General features: G+C 46.2%; 1 protein-coding gene across 5 annotated transcripts in view; it reads right to left on the reverse strand.

Annotated features, from left to right (window-relative positions):
* Positions 1-431: 431 nt before the first annotated feature.
* Positions 432-18,515, reverse strand: part of TMEM181 (transmembrane protein 181) — a 63,369-nt gene continuing 45,285 nt past the window's right edge. For all 5 annotated transcript variants that reach the window (XM_074333763.2, XM_019749187.3, XM_074333766.2 and 2 more), the window contains 11 exons: positions 14,787-14,867; positions 13,620-13,719; positions 12,996-13,126; positions 12,675-12,766; positions 11,739-11,796; positions 10,343-10,445; positions 9,709-9,760; positions 6,164-6,246; positions 5,024-5,113; positions 4,170-4,236; positions 432-3,763 (listed from right to left, as the gene is read on the reverse strand). In XM_074333763.2, the coding sequence (XP_074189864.1) occupies positions 3,685-3,763; positions 4,170-4,236; positions 5,024-5,113; positions 6,164-6,246; positions 9,709-9,760; positions 10,343-10,445; positions 11,739-11,796; positions 12,675-12,766; positions 12,996-13,126; positions 13,620-13,719; positions 14,787-14,867 (936 nt within the window). In that variant the 3' untranslated portion in view covers positions 432-3,684. The remainder of the gene's footprint in view (positions 3,764-4,169; positions 4,237-5,023; positions 5,114-6,163; positions 6,247-9,708; positions 9,761-10,342; positions 10,446-11,738; positions 11,797-12,674; positions 12,767-12,995; positions 13,127-13,619; positions 13,720-14,786; positions 14,868-18,515) is intronic.

The raw sequence follows: 18,515 nt of genomic DNA on the forward strand, positions 1-18,515 counted from the left end.
CAAACTCACACACTTGGCCCAAATCGGCAGCACTACAACTTCTCCCTCCATGTTCTCTATTTTTCAGTAGCAATCACACACAAAAAAAGTTTTAGTACTTCAGAGCTTGCAAGATGCTTTTACAATCTTTTGCTTTGTGTCTGTAACAATTACATCATTATTTATAAATCAGGAATCGTGTTTGGAGGTTATCTGATTGATTTAAAGTCACAGCAAAGTAAATGGGGAGGTGGACCCCAAACCCTGGCCTTGTGACCTACCTCGTCTTCACTTTCGTGCTCGTCCGGGGCCAGTTAACCTGATAATGAAGACACACTTCCATGTCCGCCTGCTGGACTGAAGAAAGCCCTGCTCTTGACCCTAACGCGCTCAGCTCTAAATGGTCAAATTAACTCCACAAGCAAAGAGCAAACAAATCAGCAACTCATAAATAAGGATCGAATATTAAAAATTTATTACCATTTACCAGAGAGGTGGGCTCAGAATGAAGCCACTCCCTACATGTAATTTGCCACAAACAAACACTCACTTGCGATTGATGACTGGGCTCACTCAGCAATGGGTGCTGTGCTTACTGGCACAGTCCCACCATCAATACACAGCTGCATCTTTCCCTTTGAGCTTAAAGTGTAGTCTTTTTGTACAAATATTTACAGTCTTTCTGTAAAAAGGCAGTTTTCATTAGCAGAAAATCCTCTTTCATAATACGGTATTATAGTTATCAGTATATCTAAAATATGTGAAATCAAGATAAACAGGATAACAAGATGTCACAGACTAAAGCAACTTCCCTTTGGCCTGGGGAAAAGATTTTTTCTCAAAAGTCTAACCTCTAAGGCAACTGGTTTCTAAAACCCTCAAAGCACATAAGTATACTTCAGTGTTTTAAGTCTGGTCCTCACTAGATATCCCGTTTAATCATCCCTTCTATGAGATTCTGTGTTTTTCCCTATGAAAAGGATTCCCGGAAGTAAGTCACCACATCATAATCTATTTAACATAACTACCTTCAGTAAATAGTTCAGGGCTGGTGACATTTGTCTTGTAATCGGCCAATTTAGTGGGTTGGGTTTACATAATGTATTTAAATTTATTGCAATCTAATTATGTACAGGAACAATCTTACAAACTTAAATATATTTTATATAATTCCTTCTCTAGCTTTTCAAATGGGGCTTCAGAGAGAGAAACCGCACTTCACTGCTGTAATGATTTAATAATAAATCAAGCGGACCTATTATCCACATGGATAATGAAGCTCTCCCTGGGGAAACTTAATGCCTATGGTCACCATCCAGGTTCCCCGAGACTGCACCATATAAAAAATTATCCCAAAGATGGTGTTAGTCAAGCTGTTACCTTGGAAGAACTAAAGTCAGCCCTTTGAATTCATAATTCAAGTTTGCAAAACTTTGATGCTCTCCAAAAAAAAATTTTTTTCTTGCTACTGTTTGAAGTTTCTGGCGGACTTTAATGTTTTAACCTAATACCTAAAGCACATATAATACATGCAAAAATATACTTGAAGCAAAATTTTACATGGAGTATGTAATACGTTGATATATATGATACACCAGGAAGAGAGATTGAAAATGCATGATTTAATAACCATTTTCCCTTAAGTACTTCTGTTAATTTTTTCTTGTTTCCAATTTAGTTACAAAAAGTAAATAAATACTCCTATATGTTTCATTTCCTTGACTTGATGCCATGATGAATCAATAGATAAAGACATCATCAGTTTATAATTACACTATAGGACAAAGACAAGTTTTTAAAAAGTTCTAAGGGGTATGGCTAAATGCCTCAAATATTTTACATTTACTGATAAATAACAGCATTCTGAATTATGGACACGTATTTTATAATGATTAAAACGTAAACTATATCACATACTATAATAGAATACATTAATCAGCACAAGTTTTTGTCAATTTACATAAAATTATTTATAGTCTCAATAGAATTTGTAAAATTTTGTAGCAATTTTTTTCAATACCTCCTAAGTACACAGAATCAAAAAGAGTAATCACGCCATTGCAAATGTAAAAACCATGTAAACTTGAATTACCCTTGTAATGATAGCTGTTTTAATTCAAACATTCATATTTACAGGGTTCTAAAAGCAAATGGAATCCCCATTAAAGGTATGTTATTAAATTAAAAAAAAGAAAGGTATGAAGTCATAATGAGTAGTTTCTCATGAACCTGGGTAAGGTCCTAGCACTAGGTAACGCAGAATATAATTTTGAGTTGTGAATGGTAATTTGAGAGGTAATGCATAGATGAAGAACACGTAGGTCCTGTTTGCAGAGCAGAACAATCCCAAGAGGGCAGCAGTCAGGATGTCTGCAATGATTATATGGGAACAGTTCACGAGAGAGACAGCCGGGCACAGGAGGAGCAAAGGTGGGACCGTACCAGACTCCCCAGTGACAGGACTGCAGTGTCCAGAGCTGCTGTGAGGCCACCATCCCGCAGCTCCAGACGTGACTTCCAAAGAGCCGCCCGCTCACCTGCTCACCTGCTCACCGGACCAGCTTGTGAGACACTTCTACCCACAGATGCTCTTCCATAAACCATCTAGAATGTTTTACTTTCTTTTACCTAGTTTCCAAATGAGAAACTGAAAAACTGTTTGGCAATAAAGAATCTATAGTATGATACCAATCACTTGTTTAGCTTTCATTTAAAAAAATAAAGCTCGGTGGGGTATCGTCTTGAGCAGAGCTGCAGAAATAACTGCGCACTGGAATTTAATGGATACCTTCTTCTCCGCCCCAACCATAGGGTCACCCATCCATAGTCAGGTACGTAATTGGAAAACTGGCAGCAAGACCCTTCCCACTGGAGCTGGCAGCTTGTCAGTTATCTCACAAGGCCTTTCCTTGGGAACCTGTCAAACCCTCCTCAGAACTCCACACACTAGTCCTGCTTTGTGGGGAGTGGTTAGAACCTGTCACCCCCAGTTTCCCTACTGAGCCATGACTGCCACATTTCACTGTCCTTCCTGTGGTCACCATTCCCTAGCGGTGCTCAGCAAAAAAGAATACCACTCAGTGGATGCCTCAATAATGAGGAAACAAGACCATGGAATCATGACACTCCTAGGGGAAAGCAATGCTGTGACCTGGTTAGCATGATTACCACCTGTTCAGTAAACACGCAAAACCAGTCACTTAAGGTGCTTGGTTATCTAGAGCACAGGCCACTCAGGGGGAAGGACAGCCCTGGTGACGCAGCCACAGAAACAGGCTTCCCTCGGAGTTGAGAGTCGCGGTACCATGGCGCAGGGGACAGAGAAGAGGAACGCTGCCACGCGGTGGACCTGACTCAAAAGATTACCATGAACGTGGAATCTGTAAATAATTTTTGAAATAAGTACATAATTCTCTACTACAAACAGGAGCCATTTCCTCCTCACCACTGAAAACAAGCTCGCTCTCATCTGTAACCTTTGAAAAAGGATTTGGCTGTTTAATTTTTTTATCATCACCTTTCTTCCTAAATAAATATAGCCACTCTAACAATAAATTTGGCCCAACATTTAAATTTGTCCTCAGTTTTGGTTTTCCTTTAAAAATATGTAAACAAATAAAGACCAGGAAGTGTCTGCTTTCAAGACAAGTCTGCATCCAGGACGGTCGCTGCAGGAGAGCAGGCTCCTGGCCATGTCGCGACAGCTCAGTCGCTCTCAGACCCCTCCTTGTACTGGGCCCGAATGGCTTGGCCGTTCTGCAGGGGCATTTCTTCATAGTCACTCCTGTTATAAAAGAGACGACGTTTGATACCAGTCTGCTTTAGACAGCTCTTGACTTTTCTCCTCCACACTAACACGCCCTTCTAACAAGAACTCATCTCACAGCTTTGCTCTCTTAGTTTCTGTCACCAACCGACAGTGCCCACTCCTCATCCCCCATCCATCACCAGGGCCTGTCATCCAGGAAGAACTGTCCTCCCTGTGGTCACCATTCCCTAGCGGTGCTCAGCAAAAGAGAATACCACTCAGCGGAAGCCTGAATACTGAGGACAGAAGACCACGGAATCCTGACACTCCCCCGGGGAAAGCAGTGCTACAACACCTGGTTAGCATGATTACCACCTGTTCAGTAAACACGCAAAGCCAGGCTGATGCTCACCAAGGACAGCCTCCCAGAGACGGGACTCACCCGTAGATGACATCATCGTCGGAGTCATTCAGCATGGAGAACGCAGGGTTGTCTTTCAGCTGCGACTCTGAAAACCAGGCAAAGCATGTTTTACGTTATCAGCCTGTCCTAGAATGAGGCTACGAGTCGGAAAGAGCGGATTCCAATCCTAGTTCCCACTAGTTAGTATCTGTGTGATCTCAACACATCATTCTGTCTCCTGAGCATGTTTTTTCCTGTACCCGCCGGGGCAGCATCGCTGCTTGGCTGGCGGCTGTGAAGATGGTGTGGGAGCAGCTGGAGGAGCCCAGGACGGAGTTGCCTCCCGGGTACGTCTCCTGGGTGCACCCAGGGAGCGGGAGGAAACCGGTGGGGGCTGATCTGCCCACCCTGCATGCCGCCTGGTCTAAGTGTCTTCACCTATAAATGGGAGTAGCTGTATCTTTGTCATAAAGCTGCTGTGAAGCTCAAGTGAGACACTTCACGAAGGTGCTCTGAGAACTCACGCGGCATAAACGCCCAGGTCCCAGGATGTTGTCCTGTTCACGTCCTGTGTGACAGGGCTGTTTTGGGGGGAGGACTTTGCATTCTGGTTTTCTTTTGAGTGGTCATGGTACCAGTACGCAACAGACTTTATTTCATATGGCTGATGGTTGTAACGCTTGTGCTAGAACCCACTGCCGAAACGTTTCCATCTTGCACGCTGCGTTCTAACTAAAACTCAGAGCTCGCCACTTAGAGGTCCCTATGTCTCTCTGTAGAAAGAAGGCACTGTGAGCCATGGCACCCAGCCCTAATGGGAAACCCGTGGAGGTGGGGGCCCCGAACTTCTGCGGAAGCGTGTGGCCAGCAACCCGGAGCCCAGGGCGGCTTACCGTACAGGGCGTTCTTCGATGGAGAGTACACAAAGGCCATCGTGTAGAGGTAAAAGTTCAACAAGCCGTAGAAAGACAAGAATTCAGCTGGTGACACTGGTCAAGGGACATAAGCAGGCCCAGAACGTCCACACTCGGACATACCAGTCGGCGTCTGTACTTTCAGCCTGGCTGCTGCTTCTAACCAGCAGCACTTGCCCCTTTTATTGTCAATCGCAATGAGGACCTCGGGGCTCCGAACCCAGAGCTCAGGACACCACAGGCATCCCACGGCCAGAGGTCACCACAGCCTGTCAGGTCACCTGCAAGTGACAGGAGAGCCGTGCTTTCTCCTATCCAGGCAACATCTCGAGGGGGCGGGACCGGACATGATCAAGCAAAGGGCAGGAAGACCCCACGACATGGAAGACCACAAGCATGGTATGAAGAATGGAAACAGACCCTCAGACCACTTGCTCTTAACCCTGTCTGGATTACAGACCCCTGTGAGAGTCTGATGAAAGTTTAGTGTGAAATTCAGTCACGGAAATTTAAAAAATCATACATTAAAGCACAGGCTGCAAGAGGCCCTGAGGAAAGAGCCAGCGATGGAAAGGACCGACGCCCACGGCGCCCCCGATGGGTGCCGTCACTGGCAGGGGAGTGGCAAGCCCACAGCCTGTCACACATTTGAAAAAGGCGTTTACTAGGGAGGCACCCCGCCTGCCCCCGGGCCGCAGGCGCCCAGGCAGGAACTGAAGGAGGGCCCACTGTTTTACAGACACTTCCTGGAGACACAGGCTTCAGCTGCCCCGGCCACCACAGCCCTGTGGACACTGTAGCTGGATGTACCTGGGTGACGGTGAGAGGCCGACAGCAGCCGCTGGCACTGGGGTCCCTGGGCTCGAATCCACCTGGTTAGTGACCCGGGTTCACCCTGGGAGACTGAGCGCTGCCCACGGAGGAACAGCACTTCCCAGGGCCAGAGTGGGGCCAGTGTGAGCACCCCTCTCCACAGACAGGCCCACGTGGGCCCCCAGGGGCTCTGCAGCACCAGCCATGAGGAGGGGCCCTGCCTCTTCTTGCAGTTCCTAACCTAACATGCAAACACACATCTAGCGTGCATTCCTGAAGCCTGATGTCTTCCCATGAGAAGGATATAATTCTGATAGTGAGTTGACAGTTCAGCTACAAAATTGTCTTGTAATACTTGTGCTCCGAACCTTAAATAAAGGATGACGATGCTGGGGGGAAAACAAAAGGAAAATATGTAAAATATATGAAGAAATGGCACCAGCTTCATATAAGTTGTTATATTCACCCTGTTAACAATTATAGCCTAGCATCTATTATTTCTGCACGAAACTTGTCCACACACAGCACGTGCACGTACAGCTTGCCGCCAGGCATTTGGTCTCAGACCCAGGAGGGCTGACAGCAGGGACACACTCAGCTGACGCTGACTGGGCCATGTCTGTGTCGCGTCGGGGCCCGGAAGCACCCCCGTGGCACGTTCCCTCCCCATCTCTCACTCCCTTAGTTTGTTTTCAAGACTATCTCCTATGACAGTTACCAGCTCCCCTGAGGAAAGTTTGCTTTCCCGCTCGGCACAGATTCCCACGGTGCAGCAGCAACAGGCCCTGTTAGACACCTGCCTCTGACATATGATAACTGAGGTTCTGATAATGTGGGACTCCACAGCCAGGTTCTCCTCAAACCACCCCCAGCATCCCAGCACCCAGGCTTTCATCTCCCCTCCCTGTGATCCGTTCTCCACACGCAGCCAGACAGATCGCACTATAGACGTAGATCAGAAGCCCCACAGTGGGTTCTTGTCCCTGAGAATAACACTGTGCCTGACAGTGGCTTCCAGGCCGACCTGACCTCTCCAGCGGCCACTCTCGCTCATGTCCTCACCTCCTGTGACTGCTGTTCCTCCTACTTGCTGAGCCACCTGCTGTCCCCGCTACCTGGGGAGCCAGCCCCAGGTATTTCCAGGGTTCCTTCTTTAGGCCCCAGGTCAAATGTCACCTCAGAGAGATGGGCAGCTACTTCTCTGCTTAGTGACCTCTTCAAATCTGCCATCGTCACCTCTCTCTGTTGTATTTTCATTATGGCACTTATGCTATTCATTTACTTGGTAGGGAGGAGCCTGTCTGCCTGTTCACCCGGGTAGGCACTCACTAAGTAACTGCTGCATAAATAAAGGAATCCCTTTGAACATGAAGAAAAATCACAAAGGTGTAACAACTTCTAAGACAGCCTGTAGAGAGGTTACTACTCTGTGTGTGTGTGTGTGGGGGGGGACGTGTGTGTATCGCACGTGTATGTGGAAGAGGATATGAAGTGTGTGAGGATGTGTGAGAAGTTCAGAGACATCATTTGCGCCCAGCACTGAAGAGACTGACTGCGTACAACACACACACCACTTATTTGCAGGTGAATTTAGAGGCTGAATAAACTCAAGATCATTTGGAAGTCCATCTGAGTTCCCACGCTGCGGTGAACACGGCATCCGACCCATAGAGGGCTGTGAGCTCACGCACCGGAGGCCCACAGCAGCCGTCCCACTCTGCACAGACTTAGGAGGCCAGCCTGAGTCCCTGTCCACTCCCACCAGGGAAAAGGGCTGATGGCCATTTATTTGCCATCCAAACAACCAAGAAAGAAAGGCAGATAACTAGATTTTATTCCCTCTGGATTTGGATTTTAGGAGAAAGAGGCCAACAATGATCAACCAAACAATTATCTGGAACTCATTCAAAGAGACAACTTCCCGGGAGCGCTCAGCTCCTGGCTCGGGGCCCTGGCGCCCGGCTCTCGCAGGCCCCTCCTTGGGGGCCAACAGCCTATTCAGGTGAATGACATCTGTCGTACTGAATGGAAACAAAAGCAACTCCTGCTTACAGTCCTGTCCTCGAGCATCCAAAGGACGCCAGGTGCCAGGACCCCACACGACATTCTAGTTCTCTGACAGGAGTTCCACTGTCTGCCCCGCCTACACAGCAAGTGTCACACACGCCGGTGACCCATGCACGAGGTCGGCTCCCCGGGCACGTGCAACAAGCCACATGCCCTCTCTGACCTAGTGAACACATTTGGCCAGAAGTTCCCTACAATTAACTCCGTGAAAGGGGAGAAAAGATAGTCAAAAGCATAACATAAAAACTCACGGTTTTGCTTCATTAAGAAATAAAGTCTTTCGGCTTGTATTACAGGGCTACAATCATCAACACAGCATGGTGTTGGCAGAAAAACAGACACATAGACCAATGGAATAGAACTGAGAACCCAGAAATAAAACCACATAAATATGGACAGATAATTTTTGACAAAGAAGCTAAAAACATACAATGGAGCAAAGACAGCCTCTTCAATAAATGGTGCTGGCAGAATTGGAAAGCCACATGCAAAAGAATGAAACTGGACTGCTATCTGTCACCATGTACCAAAATTAATTCAAAATGGATCAAAGACTTAAGCATAAGACCTGACACAATAAACTGCATAGAAGAAAACATAGGTACTAAACTTATGGACCTTGGGTTCAAAGAGCATTTTATGAATTTGACTCCAAAGGCAAGGAAAGTAAAAGCTAAAATAAACAAATGGGACTATATGAAACTTAAAAGCTTCTGCACAGCAAAAGAAACCATCTACAAAATAAAGAGGCCACCAACTGAATGGGAGAAGATTTTTGCAAACAGTGCCTCCGATAAGGGGCTAATATCCAGAATATACAAGGAACTCATGCAACTCAACAACAAAAAAACAAACAACCCAACTGAAAAATGGGCAGAGGACCTGAAGAGACATTTCTCTAAAGAGGACATACAAATGGCAAATAGACATATGAAAAAATGCTCAACATCACTAATCATCAGAGAAATGCAAATCAAAACCACAATGAGATATCACCTCACCCCAGTCAGAATGGCTATCATCAACAAGACAAATAGTAACAAGTGTTGGAGAGGCTGTGGAGAAAAAGGAACCCTCATACACTGTTGGTGGAAATGCAGACTGGTGCAGCCATTATGGAAGGCAGTGTGGAGGTTCCTCAAAAAATTATGAATAGAATTGCCATATGACCCAGCAATCCCTCTCTTGGGTATCTACCCAAAAAATCTGAAAACATTTAGAGATAAAGACACGTGTGCTCCAATGTTCACTGCAGCTTTATTTACGGTGGCCAAGACATGGAAACAACCAAAATGTCCTTCGATAGATGAATGGATAAAGAAGTTGTGGTATATATACACAATGGAATACTATTCGGCGGTAAGAAAAGATGATATAGGAACATTTGTGACAACATGGATGGATCTTGAGAGTGTAATGCTGAGTGAAATATGTCAGACAGAAAAAGCAAAGAACCATGTGATTTCACTGATATGTGGTATATAAACCAAAAACAACATAAGAACAAGACAAACAAATGAGAAACAGAAACTCATAGACACAGACAATAGTTTAGTGGTTGCCAAAGGGTAAGGGGGTGGGGGGTGGGAGATGAGGGTAAGGGGGATCGAATATATGGTGATGGAAGGAGAACTGACTCTGGGTGATGAACACACAATGGGATTTATAGATGATGTAATACAGAATTGTACACCTGAAATCTATGTAATTTTACTAACAATTGTCACCCCAATAAATTTAATAAAATAAAACTTAAAAAAAAAATAGAAAGAAAGTCTTCTTACCTAATGACAAGCACTACAAAAGTCAATGCAGTCAAAAATTTTAACCTGAGATCTGAAAAAGAAAGAAATATCCCCATGAAACCCCCTTGGTAGTAAACCCCCCTCTCATCTCAGACGAAAGTAAAGCAAACCCCCCTGAACAAAACTACACTTCCCTCTGGACTTCAAACCTGTGTTTACCTGAAGCCCAGGGGAAACACTGTCCCACCTCCCCAGAGTCCAGGAGGGTCCCCATGAGGCCATGGCCGTTATGACTTGTGACAGACTGGGGAAAAGGATCCTACAAAATTAGGTGACTTGCTCTGACTCAAGGACTAGGAAAGCCGCCCGGCTGGCCCCTCCACAAGGTGTGATGCCAGAACCATCCAGGCAGCTCCCACAGCCACACTGGCACCCAGGGCCCCAGCTGGCTGCCAGCCCACAGGTGTCCCGCCAGCGCTGGCCCGGGGCACTGTCCCAATGGCCCAGAGTTATCCACTCAGCCCTGCTGTGGCCCCAGCCTCTGGGAATGGGTCAAGTCCCTGGGTTCCCCTCCAAGTTATGCCACTTGTTTGGTGGCCTCCAGCCACGCCTCCCCCACGTGAAGTTAACTGCTGACCCACCATGCCCTGGGCTTTTGTGAAGTGGCACTTACCTACATAAGGCATGTGACGCAGCTCAGAACAGGCCCGCACTATCAGGAACAGAAGATATAAAATGTACACCACTGCCACCACCATGAAGAAAATCTTCATTCCCTAGAATGAAACAAGATGGGCACTGGAATAAGGACGGGTTCTCAGTGCGGCTTTGCCATCCAACACCACCATCCACAGAAAAGGCAAACACTAAGAGGGACCTAGAGCCCTGAAGGGCCCCCTGAAACAGAGCAAGACTGCGCCCAGCCTCTCAGCCTCTTGAGTGTAGGCGGCTCCCCCTACAGGACCTCCAGCCCTTGCTAATCAAATGAACAAGGACTCCTTCCTGGACACACTGAAAGCCTCTAGCACACACAGGGCCTGGCACGTAGTAGGTGCTCAATAAATGGCAGTCGCGCCTCCTTGTCTCTCCCAGGCTGAGGCCTGGCTCCCTGCCCTGCCTATGAATATGGTGGCACGTATCAGAGAAAGAACCCAGGACTAGATCCTGAGAATTCCTCGGGCAAGTCTCAACTTTCTGGACTTCGGTTTTCTTATCTGTGCGATGACAGTCTCAACGCAAGTTAAATATCTTCTCGAAATATCATCATTCACTAACTGCGCTCTTTCTCAGCAGCCATTCCCACAAAAGACCACAGATTTTACCGTCCCGCTTCCCCGCCTCCAAGAAGCTCTGCAAAGCCGCCAGAGAAATGCTGGATGTCACTGAATCCAGCAATGTTGAATCCTTGGTCAGGATTCAACTCTGGGCCTCTGGGAACACAACTCTGAGGCTCCTCACGGGACTCCCTGTGCCCCTGGGTGCCAAGCACACCCACACTGGGCTTGGGGAGCTGTGCCCAGAGGGGCTGCCCTGAGAGGCGAGGAGGGATGCCCGCAACCTTGGGGGGAGTTGGGGGTATTGGGGGGAAGCCACACTCAGGGCTGACTGCCATCTGCGGGCCTCTGTGTCATATAGACATGGTAGACCCCTTGTTCAAAGGGACAAAGAGTTTCAAGCCGGGGTCAGCAGACCACCACCAGACCCGCCGTGGCTACAAGCCCCGGCCACGCCATTCGCTCGTGGGAAACCTCCAGCTACTTTAGAGAATTAAATGAACAAAAATGTTCTCTTAGTTGTTCCATAACGTTCCTAAAATCTGACACACCTTCTGGCCCTGGCACTTCAACCACAAACCATGGCCTGGGAGTGACAACACAGTTTTTTAAAGTTTACTTTTCATACTATGCAAACATGTTTTTCTAAATTTTCCACCCATGAACTTTCTACAGACTCTCCCAAATGGCCGGTCAGCAAGCTTGTGTTGACAGCACGATTTTAGTTACAAAATTCAATATATATTTTTAAATACCATTAAAAAAACCTCCTCAGGCTTCATTAACAACCCTTACCTGAAAATTTCCTGTATCCACTCGATACTGGTACATTGGATCGTGTAGTTCATTAACTCTAAAAATATGTTATAAAAAAATCATAGATTAATAACAAGTTTACTTTTTATTTTATACTTTCACTTAGATTTTTTAACGTATTGATATAAACTACTTGTTAACCAACAGTAAAGGATTTTTAAAAAGAATCCTAAATTTATGAGAAATCCTAAATTTCACACTGAAAACACACAGGATGCTACTAACGTAACTGTCCAGCCACCAGCACTGTGAAGGAGCAGAATTTTTCATTATGAAAATCTCTAGGATCTGTTTCCCTGGCACCTTTCAATCACATACATGGGCACTACGAAAAACACGGGCACACAAAGCAATGAAAGTGAATACAAACGTCCGTGAAACTCATTTTGAAGTGAAATGGGTCGCTGAGATGACAGGTAGGCAGGGAGAGGGACGTGGAGAAGACGTGACTCAGTCCTGTCATTATGTCATGAAGTTCGATGCCCCCAAAATGGATGGAACTAGTATCTGCAGTAAATCCGCGGGGCACCATTTTACAGAAGGACAGAAATACCAACAAAGATAAACTCTGGGAGCTGCTGTAAGGTGGGGAAGTCCCGACGCTGGCGACTAAAGGAGCGACTACAACGCCTGGTGGGCAGGAGCCGACCCGAGCGAAGCCTTCGCCTCTCTGAAGGAGGAACCTGAAAGGACGCGGTCGCTTTCGTTCTCCTATAAGAGGCCAGAAGAATCATGTCTACCTCCACATGCCATTCAAGCAAAAATGAGCCCGCAGTTCACGTCTCAGTGCCCATCGGGAGACACTGGGTGACAGATTCCTTTCTGGATGAGGTCACAACATACAGTCGGACTCGCTCTGTCCACGATGCCACAGGCTTTCCATACTGAAGTTTCACACACAGTAAAATTACTCACGTCTGCCATATTCCCAGCGTGACAGAAGCCAACCACAACAGTCCAACAATGAAGAATTTAGGCAAATAGAAAGTCAAACACCGCCTTTCTCCCTAAAAAGAAAAAGAAAAAATGAGTAAGGAATGGGGAAGTTAATAATTCGAGCTAACCACCAACCCCCACTAGACTGCACTGCATCACAGATGCTCAAACCATTTCTGCACAGAGCGTTCTTCTCTTGACAACGAGGCTGGAGACAGACCGTCAAGGGCAGGTGCGGGTTACGCACGAGCCGCGGAGGCCGACAGAGGACAGTGTGGCCACTCCGGCGGCAGCGCTCACCTGGACCCGTATCCCGTGGGACACGCACAGCCAGAAGAGCAGCAAGGCGCACAGGAACACAGACTGGAAGAGGTCGTCCAGCATCCCGGGGAGCCAGCTGTTCACCAGAAAGGACAGCGGGAACAATGGATCTGGAATGCAAACGGAAGGCAGCCTGAGGAAGGCAGTGCACCAGCACCTGGGGAGGTAGTCAACTAAAGGCTGTTTTGTTTTTCAAAACACCTAACAGCAATGCACAGATTGCTCCAGTGATCATTACAAAACGCCGCCTGCTCCCACCATCCGCTCCTGCCCACAGGCCTGGCAGTCGTGGCTGCAGCACTGGAAGCCATGGACGCCTGGAGCAGGGGACGAGGAACAGACGGCGTGCTTGTCACCTTCAGCCAAGTTCCAAGAAGGCTGTGTCTATAGTCCTTCCAGGTTTTAACTACCCGAGCAGTTACTCATTTGTGAAAGCGGCTGGGCATCGTGCTGGTGGTGGTGGTGGGGGGGTGCTACTGCCTGTTCTTTCCACCCCCCAACCCCACCCTGGGCACTTCTGGAGACTCAGGCCAGGCCACCTCTCAGATGCCTGCCAGCTTTGAATTTTAAAGGGGAAAACTCCTGAATAGAAATGGCACCTACCGTTATAAAGCAGCAGCAGAGGCAAAAGGATGGACATCCACTTCTGCTCGATCCCCCAGTCCCGCATGGAAAACTTCCGGAGGGAATGTGCGAACAGGCACTGCAAACCAAAGCAACCTCTGTCACTGCCCTGGCTGACACCCGCTTAGCATCACACGTCTGCCCAAATGGACGGGCATGTGCCAGGCTCGACCTCTGAGTGAACCCCTTGTTGAAATCACTACCAACCGAGACCATCCGTGACAATTGAGACCAGACGGTGAACTGCTGCAAAGGGGCCAAGGTCACAGGGTCACAAGCTGTTGTCATCAGGCAGGAGGGGACAAGAATGTAACGGAGCCCACAGAGAAGGACCTTCCCGAGGTCCAGGCCACATGCTCCCAGCAGTGCAACACCTGTACTAGGGAGGGCACCAGGGCTCCCCGAAGAAACGCCATGGTCAGGGCGACCACAGGAAGGTGCGGTGGCTCACGGGAGAAGTTCTTTAAACTGCTTTAAGACATTCGACAATTTGTGGTTTTCAGCCCTGGAGTTATTTTTTCTTTTTGTTTTTTTTTCTATAACACAAGCCAATGATTTTCTAGGCAATTTGGACTTCCTAGATGGAGGGGTCACTTCCGGCAGCCTGTTAGGTTCACTGACCGGGCCTCTGTGGGGATCACCTATGTGTTAAGGGTTAGCGTCACCCCTTAAGCCACTCGGTGCTTGTGGACACTGAGCTTTGATCCCAAAGGAGCCAGAAGCCTGCACTTCGAAACCCACTCTGTGGCTCACTCCTGAAGAGAAGAAAGGTCTGGCGCCAGTTTCTGATGCAAAAACCCAAGAATGTGCTGTCTCTGCACTCAAAGGTTACTCAAGTAAGGCAGACTTCCTGCCACCACAGGGGACGTGCCATTTGTCACTGCATACTGACGAAAGCTTACTCACAAGTCAGTGATCTGTGATTCCCATTCCACTACACAGAAGTCCGTGCTAAAAGACCCCACGGACTCTTTTCGCACAGCAGCATCGAGCAGACATATGGACTGTTTAGTAATATCAGGTCGGCCACTGGATGGAGTCGCTCAGAATTCAGGTAAGTCTCCCGGGCAGCTCACACTTGGATAATCACAAACCATAAACTGACTTTGCCCTTTCTGGAATCTGACGTGTCTGAATGGTACTTACAGTGACAATGAAAGTAAGCACCAGGAAGATGAACCGGAACCACACTTCCCACTGGGAAAACACAGGGTCGTAAGTCTTCCACTAAAATGGAAAGTGGGGAAACAATCTGAAAAACATACGTGCATCTAAAAGGAAGTACACCAGATTATTAATAATGGTTATCTCTACACATGAGACAGTAGGTAACTTAAAATATTCTCTTACCTTATACTTTCTATGTGCTCTAAAATTTTAACACTTAGTATATTTGATTTTTAATTCTGCAGAACACAGATTTTGTAAATATTGATTACCAAGGGTTGAAAATAGTTTCAAATGGTGTTAACTAATGATGAATCTGGCAAATAAATTATTCTATAATCGCAGTAAGAGCATCTGGCTTTTAAACTTCATATTAAATCAACACTGTTAATTTCTTTAGTAGAGAGAGCCATGCTTTCCAATAAAAGAAACAGACTTTTTTTTTTAAAGATGCAAAACTGTGAGTAGGTAGGATGTTGTAAAACATGAAGTGAAACATAAAAATGAATCTGAAACCAAAAAAGCACAGTGCATTCGTTGCCAGTGCTTGCGGTGACAGCGTAGTTTCCCTCACGCCAGGTGTACACCTGACAGAGCCGAGGATGCAGGCCACACGCTGAGGCCGGCAGAAGGCAGCCCTGCCAACCTCGGTCACAAGCCAGCGGCAGATTCCCCACCAGACCCCAGAATGCTGCACTGGGCCAACGAGCCCATCACTTAACGCACTGAAGGGAACTCATCTGAGCAGTTTCAAAAATCCACTTAAGAACAGATACAGAGTTATAGACACTAGATTTAAACTTGCCTGAAACATTCTCATTCTCTCTCTCTCTCTCTCTCTCTCTCTCACACACACACACACACACACACACCCCACAGTATAAGACACTGGACATGAGGCAATGAAAGATAAAAACCTCTGGCTGATAGGAAGAGGTGCACTGTCTGGCAGCCCCAAACCATGGGGGGAACCCAAGCAGAACCTCGTGGTCTCCCACAGGGGGAGCAAGGAGACAGTTTACTAGCTCCGAGTCACAAAACAGAGCCCTGAGAGGAGAGCTGTACAGAGAGCGAGCACCAGATACCTGCCAGAGGCCATCCCCTCACACGTTCACCTGAGCACTGACCAGCGCATGAGTGTGGGGAAACCATCCAGGGCTGGGGCAAATCCCTGAAAGGCTCACAGCACTCACAGAGGCCAGGAGCAGTGCCTGCTCCCACGGCAGGGGGGAAACGCAGTCACGGGCACTGGGCAGCGTGCTCCCAAGGCTTTTACGGGTGGGGGGCGGAGGGGATTAGACTTAATGCTGCTTTGGTCCCACCTAAGGAAGTTTAAAAGCAAGACCCAAAAAGATCAAACCATGTCCAAGTAATTTTATAACATCCCTGAACAAAGCTCAAGAATATTTATAAGGATACAAGCTCTAACAGTCAGTAATGTCTTGCATTGAATCACAAATAACCAGGCATATGAAAAAAGCAACAAAATATGAACCATAACGAGGAAAAAGGTAATTAGTCAAAGCTGACCCAGACATCACTGATGACAGAATCAGCACATAAGGACAGCAAGAAGCTAGAGGAAAGACTGGACAAAGGAAGTAGAGGCCTGGAAAATGACCAACAGCACAGCACACACTACAGAGATCAGTGAATGTGAAGACACAGCAACGTGAACAATCTACAATGATCAGGCATCTACACCGTCCATGAAGTGGACTCCCTAATAAGACAAGTGCCCATCGGACACCCTACAAAATCTTTACAATGCTATTGATTATATTCCCCAAACTGTCTTTTGTACCCCATGGAAATCTTGTGATTACCAATTTGTGCTTTCTAATCCCCTCACCTATATACAATGTCAGAGGGGTAGTAGATTAGGGGAGGGGGTTTATTACTTTGTGAGGGGTGTAAATATCTAACTATTACATTGTTTTGTACACCTGAAACTAAAAAAAAAAAAAAAAAAAAAAAAAGATCTACAATGAAACAGAGAAAAAATAAACAGAGCATCTGTAAGCTGGGAGACAACTTCAAGTGGCCTAAGTGATGAGTATTTGGAGTCCCTGAATTTCTTTGGGGGAGAAGGGAGGGGCAGGAGGATAGAAAAAATATTTGAACAAATAATGGCCAAAATGTTCCCAAATTTGATGAAAACTATAAACTCACAAGTCCAAGAAGCTCAATGAACCCTAAGTATAAGAAATCTGAAGAAAAGTACACCAAGGAACACGATCATCAAATTGTTTAAATAAGTACAAGAGAAAAATCTTAAAAGTGGGGGCTAAGGGGCAGGAGGGGAGGGACACAGCTAAGAATAGCAGATTTCTTGTCAGAAAATGCAAGCCAGAAGACAACATTTCAAAGCACTGTAAAGTAAAGCCGCACTGTAATAACCACAACACACCTATTAAAATGGCCAAAATGGAAAACACTGACCATACCAAGTGCTGACGAGGATGTGAAGCTGGAACTCTCACTGCTGGTGGGAATGTAAAACAATAGAACCATTTTGGAAAACAGTTTGTCAGTTTCTTAAACAGTTAAAAACACCCCTACCTATGAGCCAGCCATTCCATTCCTAGGTATTTACCCAAGAGAAATGAGAGCACATGTCCAGATAAAGATTTGTACCCAAATGTTTACGGCAGCTTTATTTATAACAGCCCAGAACTGGAAACAATCTAAACGTCTATCTGTGGGTGAACAGATAAACACTTATTGCTATATCCACACAGTGGACTCAGGGACAAAAGAGAGTAGACTACTGATATACCCGATATCAGCAATCGATCTTAAAATAATTATGTTGAGCCAAAGAATTCAAACATATTATGATTCCATTTATATAAAATTCTAGAAAATGCAGAAGTACCTTTAAAGAAAGCAGCTTGGTGGTGGCCTGGGGACAAGAGGAAACAGGAGGCAGGGGCATGAGAAAATCTTTAGGGATGGGTGTGCCTGTTACCTTGGTTGTGGTGATGGTTTCCCAGGTACACGCAGATATCAAAATTGATCAGATTTTGTAGTTTAAATACATGCACTTCACTGTACGTCAATTATACTCAAAAAAGCCATCCAACAAAAACTAACAGCTACAATCGATGTCAAAGGGAAAGTGGAGAGCACAGTGATTAGGGCACATGAAATCTGAAGCCAGAGACTCCGGTTCAAATCCCAGCTCTTCTGTTTCCTTGTTGGGGAACGTATTTAATCTCACTAAACCTTGGCTTTCTCCTCCATGTGATGGGGATACTATCACCTGCTTCGCAGAAGTATCATAACACCTCAGTAAGATGACGCCGTTGAAAAGTTTAGCATAGCGCCCGCCTGGCAAACAGCACAAGTCCGGTAAATCACAGCTGCTATTAAAATCCATAACATAAGACAACTAGTACGACATCGCTAAGTGTTTACGTCTTACAACGTTTACAGAACTATCACAGCAGTGAGCGCGAGCACTGACGGGGGGACTATTGCTGTGAACGTAATATTCAAATAGAAAATACACATCTTAGCTGAGAAAACAGTTTCTAAGGCATAACCAAGAGAGAAAAAAGTGTTACCATCAGGAAAAAACTCACGAAATATGTTTAAAGTAACAATGAAGAAAGTATGTATTTTTACACTCAATTCAGTTTCAAAATTAGTACTAAGAAAGAATTTATTCCATAAATATAGCTCCACCTGAAATAGGCATTTGAG

The sequence above is a fragment of the Rhinolophus sinicus genome, chromosome 2, assembly GCF_057876585.1.
Source record: "Rhinolophus sinicus isolate RSI-liver-muscle chromosome 2, RSI-T2T, whole genome shotgun sequence".
Classification (NCBI taxonomy): Eukaryota; Metazoa; Chordata; class Mammalia; order Chiroptera; family Rhinolophidae; genus Rhinolophus; species Rhinolophus sinicus.